Genomic DNA, 27859 nt, shown 5'->3' with positions numbered 1-27859 from the left:
TCACTGGTATTGGTATGGACTACTAGATATCTGGTATGGTGATATCCCTAGTTGACAGTATACTGTGTGTGTTTTAATGCTTGGGATTTAGCATCTTAGGGGTAAAATAGGCAAATAAAATAGGGCAAATATTTCCATATTCTCTGAGAAAAAGAGTGGTGAGTTTGTCGCCGCCTGGTGGCCACACAGAGGAAGCACACAGTGTGAGCAGAGAGAGAGAGAGAGACTCTGCACTTAGAGCTCAGAGCATGTCGCCTCCTGTTGCTGCGCCTCACTGTGGGATCTGCTGTCGACCTTTCAGACTGAACACATGAACGCAGAGAGCTGCTTCTACGCGTCTCCTCGCTATGTGCAACCTGGAGGTTTGGAGGACTGAACCAGCTCAGTGTCTGCTCTGAGTCTGCAGGAGGAGAGAGGAGAGGAGGTGGTGGGGTTTTTCTTGACCCAACTTGGCAGAGAAGTCGTGTTTTGCTGCCTCTGGAGCTTGTTTGTTTTGCAGAGAAAGTGTGAAACAAGTGTCAGAAAGGAGAGCAACAGATGTTTTTTGGTGGATAATGTGGCCGGCTGAGGAATGAGAGCAGCAGCAGCAGCGAGGCACCGGCGGCCCTTCCAGCGGTTCTGCTGCTGTGCAGTCGGGCTGGTCGCAGTCATCTGGCTCGCACAGGTCATCCAGGCACCAGGTGAGACCTTAATATAGACACACAGCCCGCGAGCGCCTGCGTGCATGCACACTTAATTGTAATCCAAGGGACATTATTAGATGGTCTGCACACTGGACAACTATTATTAACATCAATACATGAATAGTATAGAACATGCTGCACTAGTAGCTTATGCAATGTGTGTACAATATTAATGAAATTTATATGCATTTAAAGTATTACATCAATACATGAATAGTGTAGGACATGCTGCACTAGTAGCTTATGCAATGTGAGCACAATGTTATTGAAATTTATATGAATTTAAAGTATTACATCAATGCATGAATAGTGTAGGACATGCTGCACTTACTGATTAATTGCTCATGCAATGTGTGCACAATATTATTGTGTTTTATATGCATTTAAAGATGATGTTTTGCCCTGAAGAGAAAGCTCTCATTTTAGATTGATGCTAAGTTATATTTCCTGTATTAAAATAAAACATTAAAGGATCCAATCAAAAGGAAAGGAAATTATTAAAAGAAATTTACTCTTACAAATTATAAAACAGATCCATATAAAATGGTTATTGTCTCCATACAGAGCTATATTATTAACATCAGTAGATGAATAGTGTAGAACATGCTGCACTAGTAGCTTATACAATATGTGCACAATGTTATTGAATTTTATATGAATTTAAAGATGATGTTTTGCCCTGAAGAGAGAGCTCTTATTTTAGATTGATGCTAAGTTATATTTCCTGTATTAATATAAAACATTAAAGGATCCAATCATAAGGAAAGGAAATTATAAAAAAATATTTTACTTTTACAAATTATAAAACAGATCCATAGATTATTATTATTATTATTATATTATTGTCTCCATACAGAACTACATTCGTTAAACTAGTAGAAAATGCTGCATTATCCATGTATTCAGAGCACAACGTGTAGTGCTTTGTCTTCATGTGGAGCAAAGATCCAATCCCCCCTCCTCCCTCCTCTTATCCATTGATCTAAAAGTCTTCTTTTATATGAATCAAAATATGAATAACATTACATAGAAATATTACTGTAGACATGTGCTGCATTCTCCCTCAAAATGTATTCAAGCAGAGTTAAAAATAGACATTATTATAACATTTGATTGACATAAGAAAGAATGCAGGTGCAGAAGTTGAAACAGCAACGCGTTATCTTCATACTAACAAACCGTGCTGCATGTCAGGCAGCTGAATCCCAGATCTAAATATTTAAATCTTCGTTAGTTCAGCAGTTTCTAACCGTCTCCCAGCTTCTGTCCCTCTCTGGCCATGATGTACTCCGCTCACACTGCAGGAAGGTGACAGTTTGTTGATTACATAAAGCAGACAGAATTTGTGGCATGTGTAAATCCAATCATTGGGGATAAGTTCAGTTATAGGTTGTTACAGATTGACCGTGGTTATTTCATCTTCATCTCAGATACTGTACAGTATATGACTGGGCATGTTAAGGATTTCTTTTTTTGTGTCGTATCCTTAAATAGACTGTCTGCGCTGTTAATTTCTGCCTTTTCCCAGGTTGTCACTGTCGCCAAGAATGTGTTTTTCTTTGCCTAAATAGATTGTTGTTAAATATAACACCACACCTCTGATTGACACCCACCTCTTCTTCACTACACTTCTTTCTCCATAAAATTATCAACCTCTATAACATTATGCAAAGTTGCATCAGTATCCATTAATGGCTAAAATGAGCTTATTTTTTCTTTGTTAGATGTTATAATGTCTAATTTTGCAGCAGTGCACCCAAAGGCATCTGCCCCCCTAGCTCATTATCCTCTCATCACCTCAGCTGATGTGGTCACACACTGTCACACATACACTCATCAGCTGCTTCAGCACCGACAGCGTCATTCTCCGTAATCCTGTGTGCATTATAACGATATGAATGAGTGAACTTTGTTCCATCAGGAGTGGTTTTGATTTACATTTAGTTATCACTCTGGTATTGCATGCCGGTTCCTTTCGTGGCAGAGTGTCCCGGTGAATGAGCCGTGTCATTAATATTTATACTTCACCTTTAAATTATGAGTGTGCCATCACCCAGAAGAGGTTTTTTGAACCGAGATCAAGGCCGCTCAACTTAAACCATATAAAAGCACGGGGCAAGGCATGTGGTCTGCTGTTTGTAATGGCGACAGGCAGGTTATACTCTCGCAATGCTTGGAAAATATTACACATACTGTATAGCATCCTCAATACCACTGCTTGTAGAACCATTTATGGATGTGTGAATATCGGTATGATTCTGGGAAAAAAAAAACACTGGATCGAAAAAATAAGTTACAATAACGCCACCGACTTGATGAAAAATGTATTTGCTATGATGGAGCTGTAAAGGCAAACAATTGCAGAAAGGACAAGCAATGGAAGCAATGAATAAATTCAACAAATTGACCAACTATTTTCCATGTTTGCAAACGTGGGGTTTTGATGCTCAACTGAACATTTCAAGCCTCACTAGCCAACATATTGTCTACCAGAGAGCTGTCTCTCGTCTGTACAAAACAAGTGGTGGATTCCTTTCGAAACATAAAACGCAGCAGCAGTGAGTCTAACAGCTGAGACTTAATGACACCCTGTGTGTCCCACGTCATGACTGTCTGACAACACACTGGATAGACTGAAGTTTAGTTTAGCATTGATTGAAAAGGTCAGACAGTTTCGTGGCTTACGCAGGCTGTTTCCATTACGACAAAAATTACTTCCCTTTCAACAATTTAGTAGATTTTAAACCTGTAATAACTCAGAGGGCTGTGTAAACAAACTGGCATTTTATCATCTTTTAAAGTTGATATCATAGACTGTATATTAGAAGTGGACGTAGTCTCCGTGATGTCACCCATTGGTTTGTACATTACAGTTTTGAAGCCTCGAGTTCGGCATTTTGGACGTCGCCTTTTTTTTTTTTGCAACCAGAAGTGACACGAGAAACCGAACGCTGAATAAGACATTTTTAGGCGACCAAAAAGGTTACAGTCAACTTTCACACTGAAAACACACTGTGAAAGGGTTAAAGTTGTGAGATGAAAAGGTGACCAACTCCCAGACCGGACTACGCCGTGGTAGCGACCTGTCCATCACAAGTTAGCCACGCCCTAAAGCATCCCCTGCTTTATGGTCTATTTGACTCTAAATGAACATCATGCTGTATTGAAGAAGACTTGAAACTAGCGATTGAGACCATAAACTCATGTTTACAATGTTTACTGAGGTAATAAATCAAGTGAGAAGTAGGCTCATTTTCTCATACACTTCTATACAATCAGACTTCTTTTGCGACCAGAGGAGTCGCCCCCTGTTGGCTATTAGATAGCTATAAGTTTAAGGCACTTCTGCATTGGCTTCACTTTTCAGACCTCAGAGTTGCCCACTGGTTGATATAGTGAACATGTAAGCAAACAGTTGCTTAGTTACACGCAGATGCAAAACAACATTATCATCCTTTGGAGTTGTGTTTTTTGTCCTCCTGATGAATGTAAGTCTAATATTCACTGTCCTTTTAGCTCTGTTTTTGGTCTCTACCAACTCCTGAGGGAAATATATGACACTTTTGCTGCTAAATGCTCCACTATGTTCACCAGCTAGTCGCTAACTTTGTCTGCTTGTCATTTGGTGCTGGTCAGGAAGTGTACAGTCAGTTTATCAGCTGAAGCTGCTGCCTGTTATGACAGGAAACAAGGTTGATGAGAGTGGCTTGAACATACTAAAATGGTCCGTAGAGCTGAGGGGAACTGCAGAGTCGGGTCATAATTGTCTGTAGTTCTGACACTATGAGTTACCCCTTTCATATACTAGTTGTCATGTCTATTGTTAATATATAAATATTGATTATAGATGCTTTTAAAGGTGTTTTATACAATATCCAGAGCATTAATATAGCAGCAAACAACTATTTGTTATGTAAAGATATAGAGGAGTAATGTCTACCTGAGCAGAGAATGAAGTCATTCTAATCAGAGCTTTTTTACGATTTGCTGGCCGCGCATGCTTTTAGTGTGGAGGCAATAGAAATGCTCCCAATCTCACATTTAGCACCTTTAAAGTCACTATTTGTAGAATTTAATCATTTCTGACTTTGGCATTAGGATCCACCCAGAGAGATGACTCTTTTTTCTACACACAAAAAATGTCAAATGCCATCAGAATAATTGGAAAATTGGTCACATGAAAGTTGTTTTAAGAGAGGAAATAAAGAATTGGATCTCTGTTGACACAATGTTGTATCAGTGTTGGTATTGGAAAAGTTGAATCATGGATGTTTCCAAAAAGAGAAATTGTTACAAATTAATTGAGAACCGTACAAAGTAAGAAGAAATGACCAATTGTGTAGCCACTTTTGATCACTTAAAGCGGATAACCACGATCAAACTGCAGTCAGTAGCAACCGTTTCAGTCTTTTAACGTCATTATGGGAATAAACATGCACTCATGATAGTCCTGATTTGAGTTTTTCTCCACACTGGAGTTTCTGAACTCGTCTACACTCAGATTTTTATATAACTGTGGGTTTGCTCCCATTCAAAGATCAAATCAGATGTTCATCAGCTCTCTGTTTACTGCAACATGACACTTCCTAAATGTTCAGTCTGAATATCAGAGTGGAGATCCGGAGGACTGCGCTGTTATCTAAGTGGAAATGGAGCTCAGAGTGTTTGGACTGAATTACAAATATTATTTTTTATAAAGTAATATCCAAAGACTCAGGTTTCAGAGGCAGCCATAATTATCTGCATGGCCACTATTGACGATTGTACGGTCAGAGACATTTACTAACACAGACTGCAGTCCTGTCCTGTGGAGGCAGTGTTTAGGGTAAGACCGGAGGAAGCCGGTCTTTCCAGTCGATGTGTGATTGATGGGATCAAATGTCTTGTTTCTGCTAAAGAAGGAGGCAACACTGGTTTGTCTTTCCTGAATGGAGCAGATGAAGTAAAGTGTAGGTTATGGCTTTAAACTTTCATGTTTTAAATGAAAATGTCGTCTTCCACGTCTCGTAAAAATCGAATCGGTGGCGTTTAATGATTTGCAGCAGTGAGTGACACCATTTGGTTCGTGTTCAGACAGCATGTGTTGCAACAAGATGAATTCATGCGATTTTGACGTCTTTGTTGCCTTAAGACAAAAACAAAATCATGAATAATTGTCACAACATAAGCATTTGCCTTGGAGGTTCCCCACAGTCTGCTGCATTAGTATACTGATGTGTTAGAGAGAGAGGAATTATGAATGATGGTATTTACACTTACCTTTCTGCACTCAACCAGCGTGTTTATGTTGAGGCATGTGGCAGCAGGATTAAGATATTTCCATACAAACACCACATTTCATTTTTCATCAGCTTTCACCGCTGATCCCTCTGTAACCTCTTTCCTTTATATTCACATTTTAGGCTTTTAGCAGACAGTCTTATCTAGAGGAACAATCACTGTAACAGTAAAGTTAGCTTAAACACCATGGGTCGTCATTATAAGCAACTTCAATGCAAAGTTCAGGGTCGGAGCGGAGACAGTGTGTGAGGTTGTCATCTTTATGTCCAATTTAAACACATTTTTAAACTGTAAGCAGTTTTTTTTTTTAGTTTTTTTACAGCCGAGATAGGCCACCTTAATGCACTTTTATGAAATGAAACTTTAAGGATTGTTTAGGCTGTCACACTGATCACAAGACGAGAGGAGCCGAGATCTGGGTGGCTCACCACCTCAGCTAAACAGGGAAACACTGTTTAATGTTAGCAACACCAGAACCCTCGAACTTACTGGAAGATATAACGGCTTGGAAAGGAATCAGAGAGTCTTCACTTTTATAATGACAACCGTCTGGCAGACAAGTATCACATGTAGATTGAATTTACGAATGCATGCACAGAGACTAAGGACTTGAAAGTATTTTTAATTAGTCTATTTATGTTTAGAGTAGATTAGTTAAGTAATTACTGTCAGATCAGCCTAAAGTTGCATGTTACATTTTAATCCTGTTGAGAGCAATTGCCTTGTCACTATTAGGGCTGCAACTACCAATTATTTTTTTTTCTCTGGGTAAAGTAAAATTTGTTTCTGAAATAAGAGCTGAAAACATGAGAAAAGACGGTGAACTATGTAGTATTGAATTGTGGAGTTAGACCGTTAAACTGTTTTTCACAATTTTCGTGTTCAAGATTTTTTTGGGTGGGCCGGAAACGGCCTGAAATCATGGCTCGATGACACACTGAGTCATCCTCAGCGTAACCCCTCCCCTAACACTATGAACTCCCTTCACTGTCAAAATTTGATCAATTCAGTCCAATAACATTTGGAAAGTCTAAAAGAGCCCCACAATTGAATTATTTTATCCCCATTCAAGTTTGCATAGGGCTAAACCGGAAGTTAGCCGGCTCAGCCGGTGGAAGTTTCTGTTAAAACTCTGCTAAAGTAGCGCACAGCAGTGAGATGGCCAACACAAAGTATCGTATATACTGTAACTGTACATGTAATCATCCTTCACCTGCGATTGGGTGTGGTTTCAGCACCTTAAAGCGCCCCCAGCCTGCTTATTTTTTTCATGATTTTTAAACCTAATTTTATATACATGGCAATTTTTTTAAGCATTCACATTTGGCTGGTGGTTAATAACACACTTTTCTGTGGTGTGGCAAACTCAGAACACATTTACTTTTTGCTTTACCCGGACTTTAAGGAGCTGTAAACAAAATTCAGAGTCTTGGCCAGGATTGCCTGCGCACGACTCAGACGTCACAAGCAAACATGGAGATGGTTGAGTCTGTTCTAAATGTCGTATGTAGCTTCTCTAAGGTTAATGTGTCTATAATTTCTTAGATTAACCGAAAAATGTCCATCACAAGTTCCCAGAGCCCTATATGATGTCTTCAATTTGCTTGTTTTGTCCACGAACACTCCAAAACCCAATCAGTCACAATGAAATGAAATAAAATCAGCACATCTTCATATATGTGAAGCTGGAACCAGAGAATGTTTGCCATCAGGTGTCGGCGATTCATTTTCCATCAGTTGCAAAATCCATTAATCAATTGAACAGACTATTTCAGCACCTGTCACGGTTGTAATATATTTTGTTTGTTAAGATTGTCTTGAGTAAATCAAATCTGAATCCTGAAAAGAAATAGAATCAGCTTCCCGTTTTTATCTCTCTGTTTTTTGATGAAACAAGATGGGGTTTAGGTGCGAGAGACTTCTCCCAGTTATAAGTGTGAAAATGGTGCAGAGCCATCTGTGGCAGAAACCCATTTGAATTTCATACGAGTCGAGCTCCTCTTGATGCTTCGACATGAAAGCCTTCACGTCTCTTCTCAGCCACGACCGCTGCCCTCGTGAAATGGGCTCATTGAGCTGTACGATATAAAGGGACACTACAACGCCTGACAATCATGAAATGCATCAGACACTGACACCAAGCTGCTGCCTCTTAAATAAAAGGACAGTGTGTAGTACAGAGCGTAATAATAACCGACCCACTATCTCCTCCGCAATAGTAGAAAGACCTGCGTGGGTGGTGGTGAAGGAAATCTGTATTTCTTTTCCCCGTAGGAGAGATGATGAGACGGATATATCTGTGGGGAGTTCCTCGCCTGTCTGAGTAGTAAAGCCGTAAAAACTGAAACCCACACAGAGATTAGCTATCGAGGAATGAAATGCAGTGCTGAAATGCACACCATAAAGATTTCAGTGCTGATGGCTCAGGACAGCTGACGGCAGCATGGACTGAATTACTGAACATGCTGTTATCTCCCAGAGCCAGAAACACGAAACTACTGTTGACACAAGAATAGCTCTGGAGATGATTACTACATGGACAAAAAAGTGTCTGTAACAATACTTTGATGCTTTTCTGAGGACAAGTTTATTTTAAAACCTCAACTATCAAAATAAAGAATAGATTCTTTGGTTATTATAGTTCATTCAGGGGTCGGTTTTGTGATTGTAAACAGCTCCTGGCTGCAATAAATCAAAGTAGAGCTGAAAGAATTAGTTAATTAGTTAATCAACAGAAAATTAATCAACAGCAATTTTGATGATTAATTGCTTTATTAAATAAAAATGCCTATTAAATCACAGCTTATATGTTCTCACATTTGAGAATTTGCTGCTTTTGGGGGTTTTACACTATAAATCAGACAAAGCAAACAATTGTCGCTCATATTATTTTTACATGTTATTAGAACTGCAACGTATTTTGTTTAATCATTTGGAAAACAGTGAAAAATGACCATCACAATTTACTAAAGCCCAGTTTGACGTCTTCAAATATCTTGTTTTGTCTGACAAACAGTCCAAAGCCTGAAGATGTTCAGTTTACTTTCATATATAGACAAAAGAAGAAGCTAATCCTCACATTTTTTCTTGAATAACGACGATAAAGCAATTATCAAAATAGATGTCAATTATGTTTCTCTTTCAGCTCTAAAATTAATTGATGAAACAATTAATAAAACTAAAGAATAATCCACGTATTTACCAATAGGGCTGGGCAATATGACGATATATATCGTCAAAAAATATAAAAATGTATATTTTTCTATGTCGTACAGTCTAGGCCTATATTTCTTTCTTTTTTCTCTATACTTCCACTTAAAACTGTTATGTTCATTTTGATCTTAAAATGAGAAAATACTCTACTACTTTTCATTTGTCAAGTATTTAATTCACAGAGAAGTGTACAATAATAGGCTTTACTATGTGGTTATTTCATATAGACTATTTATTTATTGAATTACCAGAAAACATGCTATATTGTGATGTATATTGTTATTGAGATATGAAATGACTTATATCGTGATATAAGATTTTGATGTTATCGCCCAGCCCTATTAATAAGTAATGAAAACCCGAGTTAGTCCATCCCTAAATCACAACACAGTAGTGTTGTTGGGAGTGTTTGAGGTCTTTCAAGTGTATCAGGCTGCTTTTGCACTAACTTGATTCCTGTGTTGTTCCGTAACAGAGACGGAGTCTTCTGGGTTTCGGCCAGGCGTGAACGGTGGGGAGCTGCGATGGACTCGCCGGCTGATGCAGGAGAAGTCGGACAACCAGAGCGAGGATCAGCCCCGAGCAGGTGAGTCACTCTTCTTTACCTGGATAGATGCCGTCTGTTCCTCCAGGTCACACCAGCGAGCCACGCCAGACTGTCTGTCGGTCAGCTTATCCAAGCGTGTGTAATATGATTTCACAATATCAATATGTATTGTGATATTTTACATTTTCTAAACATAGACACATTTTAATGCTTTTTTAAAAATATATATTTCTATATTTTCTATATTTATATTATATATATTTTGGAGGATGAAGTTTGGTGCTGTTGAACTGTATTGCATCATACAATATAATAATAATGGGGTGGAAAAAATAATAGAAACATCAGTCAGTAGGTCTATATATTATTGTCATATTGCCCATGCCTAATTGAGTATATACAGTATTTGGAATTGCACACACACAGGACCATAAAGGCTGCATGGTGTGCATTGCATTGGTGAAGGACACTTCACGTTTTGAAAATTTAGGGAGGCCGAAGTTTAGCAACGTTTTCTACGTGCATGTGTGTGGTGCATGCAGGTAAACGAGGAAGGCGGAGTGTGCTAGAGATTTCTGCCTCTCCCCTGCAGGTGAACTGAAAGGTCATGCGGCATTGTGTCAGTTGTCAGGAGTGTGTAGTCGGTGTCAAGCTTGCGCACCGACAGACTCGAGGAGACAGACGGAGCGCACAAGAGGAGGCTGCCAGAGTAAAAGTCAGATTAGATTTTCTAAGGTAGTCTGTCTTTTTGCAGGCGCCAAGTTACCTTCCATTTGCTCCCCGAGTCTGGTTGCACAGATTCAAACCGCTCGTTATTATCACGGAGACAGGCAGCCAATCGAAAGCCATAATCAGACCTCTGTTTCTCTGTTCCCAGGCTGATTAGCTGGCTGTCTGACATGAGCCGCATTCATCACAGCTGACAGTTTTATTATTAAAAATTCAGATGAGAGAGGAAATCTCTTCATTGTTGTGTGGGGAGTATAGCACGGAGCAGATGAAATAACACGGCTGCACCGTGAAACATCTTCTGTCTTCCTGACAAAATACAATTCTGTACCTTCACATCATTTGCATTTACTCTAAGGCAGTGCTAAAATTAGGCTGCCAGTCACAATGCTGTATTGTACGGAAAAAGCATGGTTATTGTATTCTCAGAGAAATGCATGCAAATCAAGTTATGCTAATAATATACCATGCAAATGGCCTGTTCAGAACACACTCCTAAATACCACCTTAAAATGTGCTCTGCCTACCGAGGGTGTGCAACCTGAAAAAACCTGCACACAATGAATAATTTTAACCTTTTTAAAAATAGATTTGAGTGAAACCCGCCTTCGTGACATCTCCTGCAGGCAAGGATTTCTGAAACTCATCGCGAAGCATTAAGTCTTCCCAGCACATTTCAAATACATGTAGTCTGTCACAGCAGTTGGGAAAGATCATCATGTCAGGGCAATCCTAATTTATTTGCAAAATGTTTATATAATGTGCATCTGGCTGTTCTTCTGTATGAAAGGTTTGACTTCAAAATAATTGTACTAAATAGTGCATAGATGTTTATTTTAGAGGTGACTTAAAGCAACATTTTATCACCAAATCTCTAAGCCATTTTTAAAGTTAAACAGGTATATGACAGACAGTTCTAGCTCCTGGAAAAATAATTCTACAGCTCAGTGACATTTGAAGTAATTCACTGGTTATGTATTTGGAGAGCTTATATTTGAGAGGTTCAGGGACTCATCGGGAACAATTGCTCCGGCACTTGTATTAAATTCACACATTACAAGCACCTCACTGTCACCGCATGTCCTCTCCTGTGACATTACATTAGAGGTGTTTTTTATTCCACACTTGAGAGAGGAGATGAGGATCAGTGTCTCTCTGTACCGCTGCTCCATTTGCTCTATTCGGCGATTTGTGTTTTGCTACCCGATAACACACTTAACCTTTTATTGAGTTCCTGGCTGCAAACAGATCTCCCTCATTATCTCTTACAAAGACACCAGCGTACCGCGGGTAGATGCTTCACCGTGGTAATACACTGGAGACGAGCAGTCTGAACAAAGGGCTGGACAGGTAGTATAAGACACACTAGTGAGCGCGGCTCCAGGCTCAGGTTGCCGCCCTCTTCCTCAGCAGGCCGTCTGACAGTGATTGCATAATCTGTAGTGTGATTAAAAAGCCTGCCCTGGACCTCGGGGGGATATTATCTTGGGGATTGCACAGCAACGTCCAGCCCCAGGCTCTCTTTCTCTCTTTTTCATCCCTGCGCTGCTTAACAAGATGGAGACGGTGCGACCCGCCTTCAGCTGACAAGCCTCGGAGACCGTTGTTGCTAGGCAACTGAATGCTAAATTTTGAAACCCAGACAATTCTGTCTTTCAAGTCATTAAAAGTCCAAAGAACTAAAAATAGACTGCGAGGAGAGGGGGTGGGGGCGTATCTAAATTATGTAAATGAAGTGAATGGCTCATACTTGTGTGTGTGTGTGTGTGTGTGTGTGTGTGTGTGTGTGTGTGTGTGTGTGTGTGTGTGTGTGTGTGTGTGTGTGTGTGTGTGTGTGTGTGTGTGTGTGTGTGTCGTCGAGGCTTGTTATGTTGTTTATTTTGGCAAGCGACGGTCAGCTGAGAATAGTATTTTTCCACAGCCGTGTTTCAGGGCTTTTTGGGGGAAGAGTTGAGAAAGAGAAACTGGCAGATAATCTAACAGAAATTGTCTCCCAATGTTCTTGGACTTTTATCAGGGCAGTCAGATTATGGATGGCACACAAAGCAAACAGCAGATAATGCGACCGTTATTTGTGGGCCAAGTGAAGTTTGGGAAAATTTGAAGCAGAATTCTGTTGGATCCCTTTCACTCCTTTTCACTTTCTGTCCACAAAAATGACTCAACGTTAAAGGACAGAGGTTAAGACTCATTATAAAACTCCTCTTAAATGTCACTAAAGAGAGGATATTTAGCTGTTTTCCTCTGACTTTACGTTTTATATCCTCACCCACAACGCTGATGGGGATGATGATGATGGATGGTGTTGTATGAGCTCCTCTGTCACACCAGTGTAACATGATATTAAGTGTTTTTATTGATAGGCGAGGTGGTTGGTGCGGTTTGAAGCCCTGCTGTCGTTTCATCAGCGTCGCATTCAAACGGCCTCAAAGGAAAGCAAATCAAAGAAGAAATGCATAATTGAATTTACATTACACACCTGGATGAAATATTTATTTTTTGATTCCTCATGAAAAATGCAGGCTTTTTGCAGAAGTCTGTGTGTGTGTGTGTGTGTGTGTGTGTGTGTGTGTGTGTGTGTGTGTGTGTGTGTGTGTGTGTGTGTGTGCTTTATAACGACGGTTTGGTTGATGCATGATGCGTCGATACCGTAGCTTGACTCCAGGACGCCCTGCAGGCTCTCAGATCGATAACATTTACTCTGCACCGCCCACTGCCCCTTCATTCAGCTACACCGAAGCCCCCTGCAGCCGGTTGACTCAGAGAGAGCTCCGCTCCACACATCAGCACCGCTTTCACTTTGTGGAGAGATTTCACTTCATGTGCCTTCTGAAGCATTTGCTCGGCATTGACCTTATACTTGAAGATCTAATCTGCTGCACAGGCTTTATTGATCTGGACTCATATACTGTATATATATATATATATATATAAGAAAGGATCTGTCATCTGTACTCTGTGTAACATCGAGCAATCATAACAACAAACATATTTCAGTTTAAAAAACACAGAAAACTGTTCCCCTTTTTGATTTAACTAATATCAACGCTGCATTTGTTATTATTATGTGATCAAAATGACACTGAAATAAAGCAGTAGCTGGTTAATGTCTTGCTGCGGTTTGAAATGGCCAACAGTGTTTTATGATTGCTATAAATGCTCTAGTGGATTCAACTAAAAGCTAATAAACTTTTATATGGCAGAGTCAGACACTCCTGAGAGGCTAAAAGCAGATGCATTAGGGGTAAATTTACGCTTTGCTTCTTGACAAACAGTGTCTCATTTTAACATGTGCCTCCTGGCTTTTATAATGCTGTGGAGTTAATAAATACAATTCTTGTTTAGTGTCCTTTTTTCCATCACTGAAATATTTTCTCTTACGATTTGTCACTGTCTCTTTGTTGCTTTACAGTCAGCATGAATATCTGCTAGTTAACAGGTAGACAATAAGTAAGGCCAGCATGAAGTTTTAGATATCACAGCAAAATGACTAGTAAGTTTATGACGCACAAGAGATACAGAGTGAAAAACAAATAACAATTCCATACCCAGCTCTACTCCAGACACCGGGAGTAGCCGGGCCGGCCGCACTTACCTTTTAGTGCGCGTAGTCTCTCTGTTGGCCAGTTAATGCCTGCCGCTCTGCACTTCAGCGCTCCTACAGCAGGTACCGCTGATAATGCCGTCCCGACCTATGGAATCGTCACGGACGCGTAGCGCCCACCCTTCGGTCCCCCCTCCCAGGTTAAGTTAAAGTCTATTTTCCGTATTTTTCGTATGCGTTTTTTTGCATTCTGCATAGAGAAACTTAAAGCACCTTAAACACACACAAACTAATGTTGAAAAGATGTCACAAAAAACTGTATTTCCCAAAAAGTTGTTTGGTTATCCTTCAATTTGATCTGTGAAGAGGTATTTTCTAGTCACGATTTCTTACTTATTACTGACAGTCACTTCACATGTAACCTCAAAGCTGACGTTTGAAGAAATCTTCACACAACCTCAATATTATGTGAACTTAAGTAATGTTTTAAATGAATGGAGTTTGAACGTATCTAATGGAAACAAATGGAAATGGAAACATTTCACCCTTTATCAGTGATTGATAACATACATCAGTGATTCAACCAGTTCATTCAACCTTTGCCCTCTGTCTGTGATGTCCTTTATGTTTTATAGCAGCAGTTTATTAGCAATAAAAGTGTGAAGGTGGAGGAAATGTATAGAGCTATAATTTTACACTTGTGGATTATCTTGTTGAGAGCACTTCAGCTTGTGTAGGAATGAAGCACTGACATGTGAGCTGCTGTGAAGACTGTGACAGACAGAACTGGATCAGAGTTGTTTTTTGAGCATTTTATGATTTCTGGAATTAGAACGACGCGGAGCACAGAGAGAAAGAGGCGCTTGTACCAACAGAGCAACAGCACATCAACACAGCAGCTCGACCTCTGATTACAAAACTACTGACTTTGTGAAGCCGATGGCACATCTGGCTTAAATCCCTGATTTGGGATGTTGCAGCTGTGCGATCATCTTGAACCCGGGTGCTTCAGTTTGTGGCGTTGTGTTTGTGAAATCACGGCGTAAGAGTTTCGGCAAAGCACATTCCTGTCCAGTAGCCTTCAGTAAACCAGTCAGCTGAGATATGTTGTGTATCTCTGTGCCGTCTCCCCCCCTCCCTCGCTCTCTCAGACCTCTCCTGAGGGTTTGTAAGGAAAAATAAATATTTTTAGACATTACGATCCAGAGCTGCTGTCACTTCTCTTTTTTCATTTTTCATAAACCCTAACCATGGGAAACACATATTCACCTCCCCCTTTCTCACTGTTCAGGCAATCGTCTTGCCTTTGGCTTCCTACTGCCACCCGTCAAAAAAAAAAAAGAAGAAAAAAAAAAAAAAGCTGCCCCCAGGGAGAGTGTCGCCATAGCAACTGCCTTCACCAGAGCAACTCCTCAAAGCATCCATCTGAGGTACATGTTGCAGCCCTCGGTTTCCACCGACAGAATAACCTGAGAGTTGTTTTGGGGCAAAAAAGAGGGACTGGAAGGCTGTTAGACGGGACACAAAGAGAGAGAGAGAGAGACAAAGAAGAAGGTGAAAGGAATAAAGCCACAGAGAGAGCACAGATGTCCAACAGCTGATCAGCTTGACAGGCCGCTTGAGAAAGACTCATATAGTGCAGCTTCACATTCGGGATGCCTCTCTCGTGCGATAAGATGACACAAAGTTTACATGCTAAGCCTCTGTGATTTAGCGGACGAGCCCTGCCCTGAAATAACAGCTGGCACACAGAAAATAGTCTTTTTCCCCTCTAAGAGAGCAGGAAACAGAGACACTACCAACCGTCAGAAACTCACGTCAACTCTTGTGCATCATTTTCAAGGCCCAGTTTATGTCACAATAAGCATCCAGGCAGGCCGTTCTGCGCTCTGGCACAGACACAAATGTGTAAACATCGCTGCACAAACATTTACATTTTCTAACTGAACATAGCCAAATTAGTGTCCCCTCCTCCGGACCATATGGCCTCCTCCTCCTCTCACTCTCTTGACACTGCACTGTCAAAGATCATATCTCATATCCCCGATCACAAGGGAACCTCTCTTAATCCATGCAGTCTGTTGTTCAGTTTCCATGCAGCCGCGTTGCATCGTGACGGCTGCACTGTGCTTATTGTGTGCTTGTCGACCCACTGTTGTCTCACACAGCAGAGGAGCTATAAATAGCTCCACGCTCCCCAGTAGTTTAAATTCATCCAGCTCGGCCCAAGTTGTAAATTGGAGCTGCACCACACTCTCGAGGCTTTCTTTTGTAATGTCAGGGGAATAGAGGGAAGCTGGGCCGTCATTATCAGTTTTTTCTTGTCTCTTTTACACTCGAGGAAGAACAGGAAGCAGCTGCCAGTTTCACTTCCACCTCACTTCCTGTCTCGTTCTTCAGTGCAAGGCAAACACTGCGCCTATATGATGTTGTTGTGGTTTGTACAATGTCTGCAAGAAATGGTGTAGAAAATGAAGACACACAGGGGGATGACACACAATTTAAATAATGACTTCTGTTGTTTTTATGTTTGAGTTTATTTAGAAATGACTGGATGTGATTAAAGATGATACTGTATTTTTTTTTTTTTTTTAAATGAAGCTTTGTAATTGTACATCAGAAATCAGAAGGAAGCAAAGCACATTTTAATAATAATTAAATGACGATAAGTAAATGATGTAATTTATCCTCTAAATTGACTATTTATACCTGCTGTGTTTTTCTTTTTTTTCAGTGAATTGATTGTCAATCAGCCTTTAGGCCGTTTTCATTTTGTTTGCAGCTTACTGAATATGTCTGTTTTCGAGTGGACAAATAAATGAACTGTATGTATATGATCATGTCTGTCCCCCCCGCAGCCATCCACGAGTTTCCACAGGACATCTTTACCAAGGAGCAGAGGAAGAAGGGGGCTGTGTGTCTGCATGCACTCTGTGTGAGTATTTCACACGATATCGCCTGAAATCTGCAGAAGCCGACATATACTCACCGGCCACTTTATTAGGTACACCTTGCTAGTACCGGGTGGTCTTCTGCTGCTGTAGCCCATCTGCTTCAAGGTTGGACGTGTTGTGCGTTCAGAGATGGTATTCTGCATACCTTGGTTGTAACGAGTGGTTATTTGAGTTACTGTTGCCTTTCTATCATCTCGAACCACTCTGCCCATTCTCCTCTGACCTCTGACATCAACAAGGCATTTCCGTCCACACAACTGCCACTCACTGGATATTTTCTCTTGTTCGGATCATTCTCTGTAAACCCTAGAGATGGTTGTGCGTGAATATCCCAGTATATCAGCTGTTTTTGAAATACTCAGACCAGCCCGTCTGGCACCAACAACCATGCCACGTTCAAAGTCACTTAAATCCCCTTTCTTCCCCGTTCTGATGCTCGGTTTGAACTTCAGCAAGTCGTCTTCACCACGTCTAGATGCCTAAATGCATTGAGTTACTGCCATGTGATTGGCTGATTAGCTATTTGTGTTAACAAGCAATTGAACAGGTGTGCCTAATAAAGTGGCCGGTGAGTGTATATTACAAACCGAGACCTAAATAACTAATTTATTTTATAAAAAGGCAGGGTGTGCATGTGTCCCTCCACTCTCTTATCTGTGCTCAACTGTACTGTCCAGGCCATCTACATGTTCTACGCTCTGGCCATCGTCTGTGACGACTACTTTGTCCCTTCCCTTGAGAAAATATCTGAGGTGAGCGAACGGCACCGACCGGCCATCACAAAACATCTTTCTTAGTTTAACAGATACATGTTTGATTATTCTCATTTCATGCTGAGCTGTTTCGTATTTATCTTTCAGAACCTGCAGCTCAGTGAAGATGTGGCCGGGGCGACATTTATGGCTGCAGGAAGCTCTGCTCCAGAGCTTTTTACCTCTCTCATTGGTTAGTAGCTCAGCCAATCATGACCAAGTAACAGTTGTGGCAGTTTTAAGGAAGCATGCCAAGATTAGTTTACATGTACTCTCAACATTTTAACAGAGGAATGCTGGAGTTTGAAATAGTATTCACGGCCTCTGCAGTGCCACAGTCATCCAGGAGATGTCAGCGGAGTCTAATTCAAAACCTCGAAAAGGGATTTTCCTTATTTTTAGGTTTATTTTCTTGGAGATTAGTGACTAGTGAACTCCAAATACAGAGCAGGATGGCGTGTGTTTCTGTGTATAAATAAGAAATAAGGAGATGACAGACTGCCGGGATTTTATCAAAGCTGAAGCCAAACAAAGCCAGATACCAAATGCACACATTTGACTTCCTCTCTATCCCTCTGTGTCACCCACCTTCAGGCGTTTTCATCACCAAAGGAGACGTCGGAGTCGGCACGATCGTTGGCTCTGCCGTCTTCAACATCCTGGTCATCATTGGCCTGAGTGGGATCTTTGCGGGCCAGGTGGGAAGAACTTAAAGTCTCAAATCTTACACGCAGTTGTTCCCGAGTGAATGAACACTGACATTTATAACTTTCCTCCACAGACGGTGGTCCTGACATGGTGGTCCCTTTTTAGAGATTCCTCCTACTACATCCTCGCTGTACTGACTCTCATCATGGTGAGATGTGCTTTTCGTGAAAAATAATAAATTCATCTTTTACACCTGCACATTGTATTTAGAGGAATCTATTCTCTCCCCTCTTTAGGTTATCTATGATGCCACAGTCGTCTGGTGAGTCCACATACCTTTTCATTTGATCACATTTCCATACCTACACTTGGTATTTGTATTCATACCGACACAGATCTGCAAATTCATCCTCTGGCCCCCCACGCTCTGATTGGTGTCAGCAACCTCGCCCTCAAATGACTGTTATTACAATCATGAAGATTAGGATGTCAACAAGTTCAACAATCAGTGATTGTGGAACTGGTTAAATCAATTTGGTTCCTGAGTCACACTCGACAATAACAATAACATCTGAATATGTATTTCCCGTCTGCTGAGGTGACGAGGAACAAGCTCAGTTTAAAATCGGTGACTTGTCATTTGTAGAATTTGTGTGGAGGAGGAATCTGTCATCACACACATATTATCAGTGATTCGGAGCTTAGCTAGCTGTTAGATAGATTTCTTTTGTTTAGCTTTTCCCTCTCAAACAGGCTTATTTGGTGCTCTTGATGCCTTCTTAGTTGCCTGTCCTGAATGTTTTCCCATCTGTCGACCTGAAGCTCTCCATTGTTGTATGTGTCAGTGGTTTTAATGAAAGGAGCAGATTTATTTCTGGCTTTTAATGTGGGTTGTAGCAGCGGATTCATCAGTGATATATGGCAGGCTGTTTATTGAATCGCAGCGTGCCAAGCTAAAGCTGTCCTGGTGTATTTCACCTCGCCACTGTTCCTCTGAATGCACTTTGTCAGATTTGTGTCTCGGCTCTCTTTGCCAAATCGCTGCATGCTCCAAATATCTGAGATATGAGTCTGCACACATGCGGTAGTGGCCATCTAGTGTCTATCCAAGCTTAGTGGAGCAGCCGTTTGCACGAGTTCAGTTGTTGAAGTGTTGATGCATTTTCAGGATGTTGTGAAGTATTTCTCTGTAACATTTATTGCTCGTAACTAAATGAGCACTAAAGTTCAGAAAAAAAACATTCTTAGTTATTTTACATCAGTTTATTTTTCACTAATCTGCTTCATCAACACTGAGTGACTGTGGTTTGACAGTGCTGGCAAGTGGAGAGATGTTTCATGAAAGAAATATATATCTATGTTTCATATAATAGATAAAAGAAATGTTATGCTCTATAATTTAGATCATAGATATTAAAAATGAATTATAATTAATAGCGGTGTAAGAAAATATTGAAAAAATGTTTTGTGATACTGTATCAGTTCTCAAAAACACTGTATCGATTTTTAATGAATATATGAAAGTCATATAATGATTTTTAATGTATTCATTTAATGATTACATGCAAAGATGAACTCATACTTTATTTCATTTGCAAAGAGATGCTCCCTCTCAAAGTAGTGCCATGATGTTGGATATTACAGGGACTGTGTTCTGATTGCATAGAAAAAGTAAAATTTGATTTTATGCATATGGCTCTTTATACTATGACAATTTTCTTAAAATTAGATTAAAAAATCTTACAGTTTAACAATATATCACAATATATAGAATCGTAACCTTTTGCCAGCCCTAATATTTAACACATTCATATTGATATAAGGTATTATAAACACCACTGCCATTACAGTATGATTAAAGCAAGACTAAAGGTTAACTTACTGTATTATCTATGTTATAGTTGATGTTCACTTACAGTGCAAACACTAACACAAATGTCTGTCTTGCTGTGCAGGTGGGAGTCCTTGCTGCTCATGAGCATGTATGGAGTCTACATTATAATCATGAAGTAAGTTTACCAAATGACCAAACAGTCATCATCCCTCCACACCACGTCTGAATTCTCACTGAGGACAAACCGTAATTATGATATAATTTATATATACGGATGTAAGGAAACGCTATCTGTTTGTTTGGTTGCAGGTTCAACTCCCAGCTTCTGGCGTTTGTGACGCGTCAGCTCAGGAAATCTGGGCCGTGCTGCGTCGGATCAGAGAACCACAGAGACGACAAGATGGCAGATGATGCCTCTGCTTGCAACACCTCCATGGTGCTTATCAACAAAGGTCAGAAGATGTTTGAATACTCTTCTCTTTGCTGCCGTGAGTCTGTTCTCTCAAAAGGAATGTTATTTGTCATGTGTTTAATCTACAACAACCTTTTCACAGGCCACGCCCATGGTCAGGAGGCTCCTCCAGTCATCATGGTGGATGAGCTTCTCATCCTCAACCCCCACAAACTGTCCTTCTCCGACGCTGGCCTGCGTATCATGATCACCCCCCACTTCTCTCCCCGCACCAGGCTCTCCATGGCAGGACGCATGGTCATCAGTGAGGTATTTGACGCACATTACAACGCACATTATAACGCACGTTATAACGCAATCTCCTCTGAGCTCTACGACAACAAAAGCACTTCCCGCTCTCCTCTCACAGAGACAGAGGCTGATCCAGTGTTCGAAGAACCAGCGGGACGGCGAGGCCGGCCCCGGGTCACGACGGGGATCAGCCAGCAACAGCCTGAAGAGGACCGGCTCCTGCAGTCTGGAGAACGGAGGCAAGAAACCTGAGATAGGAGATGCAGAGTCAGGAGACAAGCCGGGGTTGGAGGTGTGCCAGACGGAGGAGGAGGAGGAGGATGACCATGATATTTTCAATCCCGTGCGCATACCAGGTGAGGAAGACAGCCAGAAAGTGCAAGTAAGATTTAACCTGCAACGATTTTGTTTCTGTTGGTTGATGTTGTAGCTAATCTGTGGTTGACAAAGTCCTTAAAATACTAGATTGTCTGGACTACCATGTGCCCTCCTGACCGACTTCCTGCACCTCACAGGTAGCTGCTGTGCGCGGGTGAAGTGGGCGATCAAGTGGCCTCTGGGCCTCCTGCTCTACTGCACTGTGCCTAACTGTATTCTGCCACGCTGGCACCGCTGGTTCATGGTCACCTTTGCGGCCTCCACCCTGTGGATCGCCATCTTCTCCTACCTCATGGTGTGGATGGTAAGGAAGCATTACTTACTGCAGTGAAGACAGACCATGAGCTTCAATTCTGAAACAAAAAAACAAAATGAAGCAAAAATGACGAAAAACTGTTCAAAGATGCTTCAGGTGGTCTAATACAGGAGTCTGCAACCTGCGGCTCTGGAGCCACATGCGGCTCTTCAGCTCCTCTCCAATGGCTCCCTGTGGATTTATAGAAATGAAAATGGAAATTAATAACTGTTTTTTGTTTACATTTTCATTTTTATTTGTCATTGTTGTAGGTCTATAGTATGACGGTACGACGGAGTATTAGGAGGAAAAATAAATAAATCTGAGACTTTGAGAATAAAGTCATAATATTACCAGAATAAAGTCATAATATTATAAGAATAAAGTCATAATATTACCAGAATAAAGTCATAGGTTTAATACAAAAAGTTGTAATATTATGAGAATAAAGTCATAAATTTATAAAGCAGTAATTTTATGTGTTATTTTCTTTTTTTCTTGTAAAGTTATGACTTTATTCTCGTAATATTACGACTTTTTTTCTCGGAAAGTTCTGACTTCATTCTGGAAATCTCAGATTGTTTTTTCCCTCAATGTGGCCCTAATACTCTGTAGTGCATTTGCACTTTGACCCTCACTGCATTAGACTTATATACTATATACTTAGACTATAAACTGTATTACCTTCATCACAATGATCAAATGTTTTGCGACTCCAGACATATTATTTATTTATTTATTTATTGTCTAAAATGTCTCTTTTGATAGTAAAGGTTGCTGACCTAATACAACAATACGGTTAAAGTCTACAGCGTGCCTTGTACTCTTTATTACATTTGAGGATGCACCACCTTAAAATGCTCCCTCTGTGTATACTTGACCCTGATGTGTCCTAATGTTTCTATCAGGTCACCATCATCAGTTACACACTAGACATCCCAGACTACATCATGGGCATAACCTTCCTGGCAGCAGGGACCAGTGTGCCGGACTGCATGGCAAGTCTGATTGTAGCTCGACAAGGTAAAGAAACTTGTTATTCTAAATCCCCAACCGCAAGTCTTTTTGCCTATTCTCTCTTCTGTGGTGCGAGTGCTTCAATTCAGCATTTCTCTGTCACTTTTCCCGTCTCTTTTCAGGCATGGGGGACATGGCGGTGTCTAACTCCATAGGCAGCAATATCTTTGACATCCTGCTGGGTTTGGGTTTCCCCTGGGCTTTGCGTACCCTTGTGGTGGAGCACGGATCAACAGTATGCATACTCTTTATCTCCCTACAATACCAATCTCTTTTTTCCTTCTGTCTGTGATTCACTCATGTCTGCATGTGTTCGAGAGGGCTAACGAAACCAAGACTTTGGGTTCTCACTTCTGTCAGGTGGTCATAAAATTGGGACACATGCTTTTTCTCCCCCATAGATCTCCATAAATAATAAAGGACTGGTGTATTCTGTGGTCCTGCTGCTGGCGTCCGTGTTTCTGACGGTGAGGAAACATGTTTTAATATCTGTTAAAACAAATCAGTATGGGTGGATTTATTTCAGTTAAAGACATGGTGGACTGTTGCTGTGCAAAGCGTGTTTGATGAAATAACTGAACATGGAAAAAAAATGTGGTCGGCTTGCAAGCGAGAATTTATGCAGGGCATTTAACCCTGAAGATCATGTCACTGGTTCAGAGTGAAAAGACAAAAAAATAGAAACCGTTTCTAAAGTAATTTGTCTTATATTTGAGGCTTTAAATGATATAAAAAAAATAATTTAAATCCTGTTTTTAGAGGTCTCATATTTTAACATGCAGTTTTCTTTGTGCTACCATACATGTTGAGCTGTTAACAGCTTGTTGCACAAGTAAGTAGCCAAACATTTAATTAATGCAGGTTTAAAATGCATATCCCTTAATATAAAGAATTATTTTAACCCTCAAAAATTGACATTGGCCTCAAAAACCCAGTATCAGACTGGCTCTACTACATGTCCCCCCTTGGATTTATCCAAAACAGAATTAATATGTAACAATAGCTTTACCTGCTTCATAATTAATATCCTGGTGTCTCATGCTGCCCATTGTACAAAACAAACACTTAGTACATAGTTGTTTTCCAGGTGAATCTTTTTGGCTCTTCCTCACCACCGTCTCTCTGCTTTCAGGTGATGAGTGTTCATCTGAACCACTGGAGGCTGGATCGCCGGCTGGGTCTGGGTCTGTTGTTTCTCTATGCCATCTTCCTGCTCTGCTCCATCTTCTTCGGGCAGATGTGAGGCCTTAAAGGTCAAAGGTCAACCCTGCTGTCAGACAACATGATGAGTACCTACCTTTCTACCACACGTCCTCTTTCCTGAAGCCAAAAAAAAAAAGAGTGACAGCGTCGTCGTGTTCCTTGTGAGAGTTTCTGTGCACCTCCGTTAGGACTCGCTAGGGTGATGCTATACGCATGCAACTACACAAACACACACTGAAGTCTTTTATCAACAGCACAATTTTGTTCTCCTTTTTGTACAGTGCAGTGTTTGGAAACAGTCTGTAAAGTATCAAATTGGGCGACTTACCAAAATAATGACTGACATGGCAGATGGAAGCAGCGGGCGTGTTGGGCTTTTTCATAACAAATGAAACAGGAAATGACATCAACTAAAAAAATAATAACGCGGCTCGATAATGGTTTGATGATAATGAGATACCATAACTGAGCTTTTCCACCCTATATTGTGTTTTTATTTTATTTTTGAATATAGAAAAATGAATCTCATGGCCTTTCTACTAAGATTCTTTGCCAAAAGCTTCAGTTCGAGCTAAAACTCAGCCAAGTTAACTTACCAGCCAACTAGCTAACACGCTACAAACCTAAACTGCTTCTGCCTGGTGATCATTTTTTTAATAAATGATGTGTCATGGCTATTTCATTAAAGCAATAAGCCTTTGGAAATTTACAGTAATTGGAAAAAAAACGGTTCCTTCCTGTCACTGCAGCTCTTTTCATCTTTTAAAGGGACTATTTGTAACTTTCAGAAATGCTTCTTAACAGCGACACCTGTGGCCGTGAAATCAACGAAAGTCAACGTCGGGCTCGCGCTTGCTCGCTCAAAACAGTGAGGCGACACACATCAGCTAAAACCACAATATCACTCTATATTTCAGCTGCTTGGCAGTAATGTTAGCTGACCAGACGAAGGTCTCTCCATGAACATGATTTAGATCTGATCCTAGTGTTGGCTTTTCCTGTCTCAGTGCAGGCTGAAGCAGCGGGGCTCTGCAGCGTGTCTCCCTGCTCTCTCCGCCCGCAGTCGGAGAGAGCAGGGAGACACCGGTACCCGGTCGGTAACGAGACAACAACGTGTCTCTCTGCAGAGCTACGTCACTTCACAAGACACGGGAAACCTCTGTTGGTCTGGAGGAGCTGCAGCAGTTATTTCTGCCCAAACGTCCCCTGTACATTCACTAGATATTCTCAGAGCTAAACTGACTCTTCTGCAGTGTGGAGTGAGCGCGCGTTCACGGCTAGAGGTGGAGCGAGCTGAGCGAGAACGCGCGCGCTGTCTGAGTGAAGGAAAGCAGGCAGGGGAGGAGAGGCAGCGGCCACACGCGAGCGTGCATATGCGAGCGCGCATGTGTCCCGACCCGCTACATTTATACGCTTAAAAAGTTACAAACAGTCCCTTTAAATTAATTTATTATATTTTGAACGTTCGTGTTCTGAAAGCTGCTGCAGCTGAGCATATTAATTACAGGATCATTAGTTAGTTGATTTCATCAACAACACAGCAATCAAAGGTCATTTATAATAGAGACGTATATCCACATATTGTCTCCCCATCAGTTCCTGTTGGTGAGGAGTGTTCAGTGGTGTATTTCTCTGGTAACAGTCAAACAGTTTGAGCAGGATGTACACAGGTAGCACACAGCTGCAGATTTAACAAATGTTAGTAAATGGTACTTTAATCTGCCATGTCATGCTTGGATCAATTGTTCAAGATTAAAAAAAAAACTCAACAGATTAATATCGTCTGTTGGCCTTAGGTTCGGACACCCTTGTATGTTTTGAATGTACAACCTAGCTGACTTTACCATCAGTGGGGAAATATTTACATGCGTTCAGATGTAGCAGGCGGCACTGAATTACAGCGAAGAACCTCAGAACAGACGGGGAGGTAAAAGGACACCACGTATGTGTCAGTAGACTTTTAGAATATCAACATTGAAAATGCACATTGTTGTGACAATATTTTGACGATTTTTGCCTAACTACTTATAAACAAGTATTGGTACAGCTTAATGTACGTAAAGAGATTAACCTAGTGTTACAGTATTTTTAGAGGTCTTATTACTATGAAATCTAATATATATATAATGTACTTCTATGAGTGTCACAGACTTTGATGACTTTGAGTGCAGGTTAGTTGTAATACTTCACGTTTAGGTACGACAATCGATGTTTGTATTTGTTTCTTGTACATTTTATGAGATTATTTCACTTTGGTGGAACATTTTCAGTCGGATCAGGACGGAAGCAGCACGTTATGTACTCACATATACACGTAGTGTATTGGTGTGTGTGGTTATCGCAAATAATGCTGCATATTCAATATTGGTATATACCTGCTGCTCCTTTGTCCTATATATGAAAATTAGGAAAGCACAACAGTTTAGACCTTTCAGATAATACGATACTAAATGTTCCACCAAAGAGAACTGGACAATTTTTTTTGTCTTTTTTTCAAATGGCTGTATAATTATTATTATTATTGTCTACTTGACAACACTTTTTACTGTTTGTAAATGTTATATAATTGGCATAGTTTTACAATAATGAATGTCTGACAGAGACTAGTTTTGTGGTGTTTTTTGATATTTAAAAAAAAAAAAATACATAATATAAGCCTACTTGTGAATTATTGTAAGAGGATGAATGCATATTTTGTGAGTTTGTTTAGTGGAATGTGAAGGCTGTAATGTCAGACTAGCACTTGTTATGAATTCAATTGCAGTCGTGTCTTAAAATCTTTTCAACACTATAAGATTTTCTTTTATTTCAGTATTGATTCATTGACAACCTTATTTCATGCGAGGGAAGACACCCGTTTACAGGTTTAAATTCAGTTTCAAAATATATTTTAAAGAATGGCTAGAATAGAAGAAATACCATTTAATTTAAATGAAGTATACATCCCTTTTCCCACTAAATTGTCACATCTATCATATTTTCTCTTTAAGCTACAGTTTAAAAGTGTAGTTACATTTAAACATATCTAATCAGATCTGCTCAAATGTCACGCCTGGAGTTTTTGTACCAGATCCCATCAATGCATCTTAACGGGGTTTTAGAGCGACGGATGCACTGTTAAAAGTGATAATTATCCTATAAATGCCCGTAACCCAAACATAAAAGCTACACTTTGACACCTGTAGTTAACTTGTCCAGAGAAAATGGTGCTGAAACAATTAGTTGAGTAATCGTTTAGTTGATCAATAGAAAATTAATCAACAAATATTCTGTTAATCAATTAATTGTTTGAGTCTTTGATCATGCAAACATGACAATTGCAGCTTCACAAATGTGAGTATTTGCAGCATTTCTCTTTGGGACTACTGACCGATTAATCAATTGGAAAAGTAATCAACGGATGAATCGATGATGAAAATAAGTGTCTGTTCCCTGCTCTTAATTCAGCTTTTTTTTATTCGTTTTTCGCATTCTCTGAGGTAGAAACTGTCTCTGCATATCCTCACTATCTTCACCCTTGTTATACATCCTCAACCATCAGTAACTCATTTGTTTTTGCCAGGAGACGATTTACAGCAGCTTGCGATGCTAATGTGTTTCACTCAGCTGTTGGGAGTCTCTTCCGTAAACTCTTGTGTTCAAATCTAGTAATAATCTCAATGAGCTAGTCACGGCTACTGAGAAACACAACAGCACCAAAGCAAACAGTTGAACTCCAGTACTTGTTGTGGTTTTCACAGCACTCAAAGAATGTTCTTTATTCTGCTGTGATGTTGGAGCTATAGAGGATGTTTTAGAGTTGAAATTTATTGCGTAGAGGTCGTATTGGATCCTAGAAGACTGTTGTATCTTGAGACCAATAAAAAATGTGCAATAACAATATTATTAATCTCTTTCAACCTGTTATTTTCTGTAGATGGCAGTGAAAGTGAATGTGTGTAGGTGCCTGCAGCTGAATGATAAGAAAGAGGCATCTAATCGGGGTATATGCAAGAATCCTGAAGTTACATTTAATGTAAGACCCGTTCTATACATTTTAAGACCTCATCGCCACTTTGAAAAAGTTAGTGATTTTGAAT

General features: G+C 40.4%; 1 protein-coding gene across 1 annotated transcript; it reads left to right on the top strand.

Moving 5' to 3' along the window:
* The first annotated feature begins 230 nt into the window (after nucleotides 1-230).
* Nucleotides 231-24499, top strand: LOC119476324 (sodium/potassium/calcium exchanger 3-like). Its single transcript, XM_037749742.1, has 17 exons — nucleotides 231-680; nucleotides 9652-9762; nucleotides 16855-16931; nucleotides 17628-17702; nucleotides 17811-17895; nucleotides 18297-18400; nucleotides 18484-18558; nucleotides 18647-18672; nucleotides 20306-20359; nucleotides 20494-20636; nucleotides 20739-20905; nucleotides 21006-21243; nucleotides 21403-21569; nucleotides 22469-22583; nucleotides 22700-22812; nucleotides 22979-23044; nucleotides 23710-24499. The coding sequence occupies exons 1-17, from the start codon at nucleotides 572-574 to the stop codon at nucleotides 23818-23820; spliced, it is 1836 nt and encodes a 611-aa protein (XP_037605670.1). The 5' UTR covers nucleotides 231-571; the 3' UTR covers nucleotides 23821-24499.
* The last annotated feature ends 3360 nt before the right edge of the window (nucleotides 24500-27859 follow it).

Source organism: Sebastes umbrosus, chromosome 17, assembly GCF_015220745.1.
Source record: "Sebastes umbrosus isolate fSebUmb1 chromosome 17, fSebUmb1.pri, whole genome shotgun sequence".
In the NCBI taxonomy this organism is placed as follows: Eukaryota; Metazoa; Chordata; class Actinopteri; order Perciformes; family Sebastidae; genus Sebastes; species Sebastes umbrosus.
The sequence above is the reverse complement of the archived record's forward strand: the minus strand, read 5'-3'. Positions and strand labels throughout refer to the sequence as shown.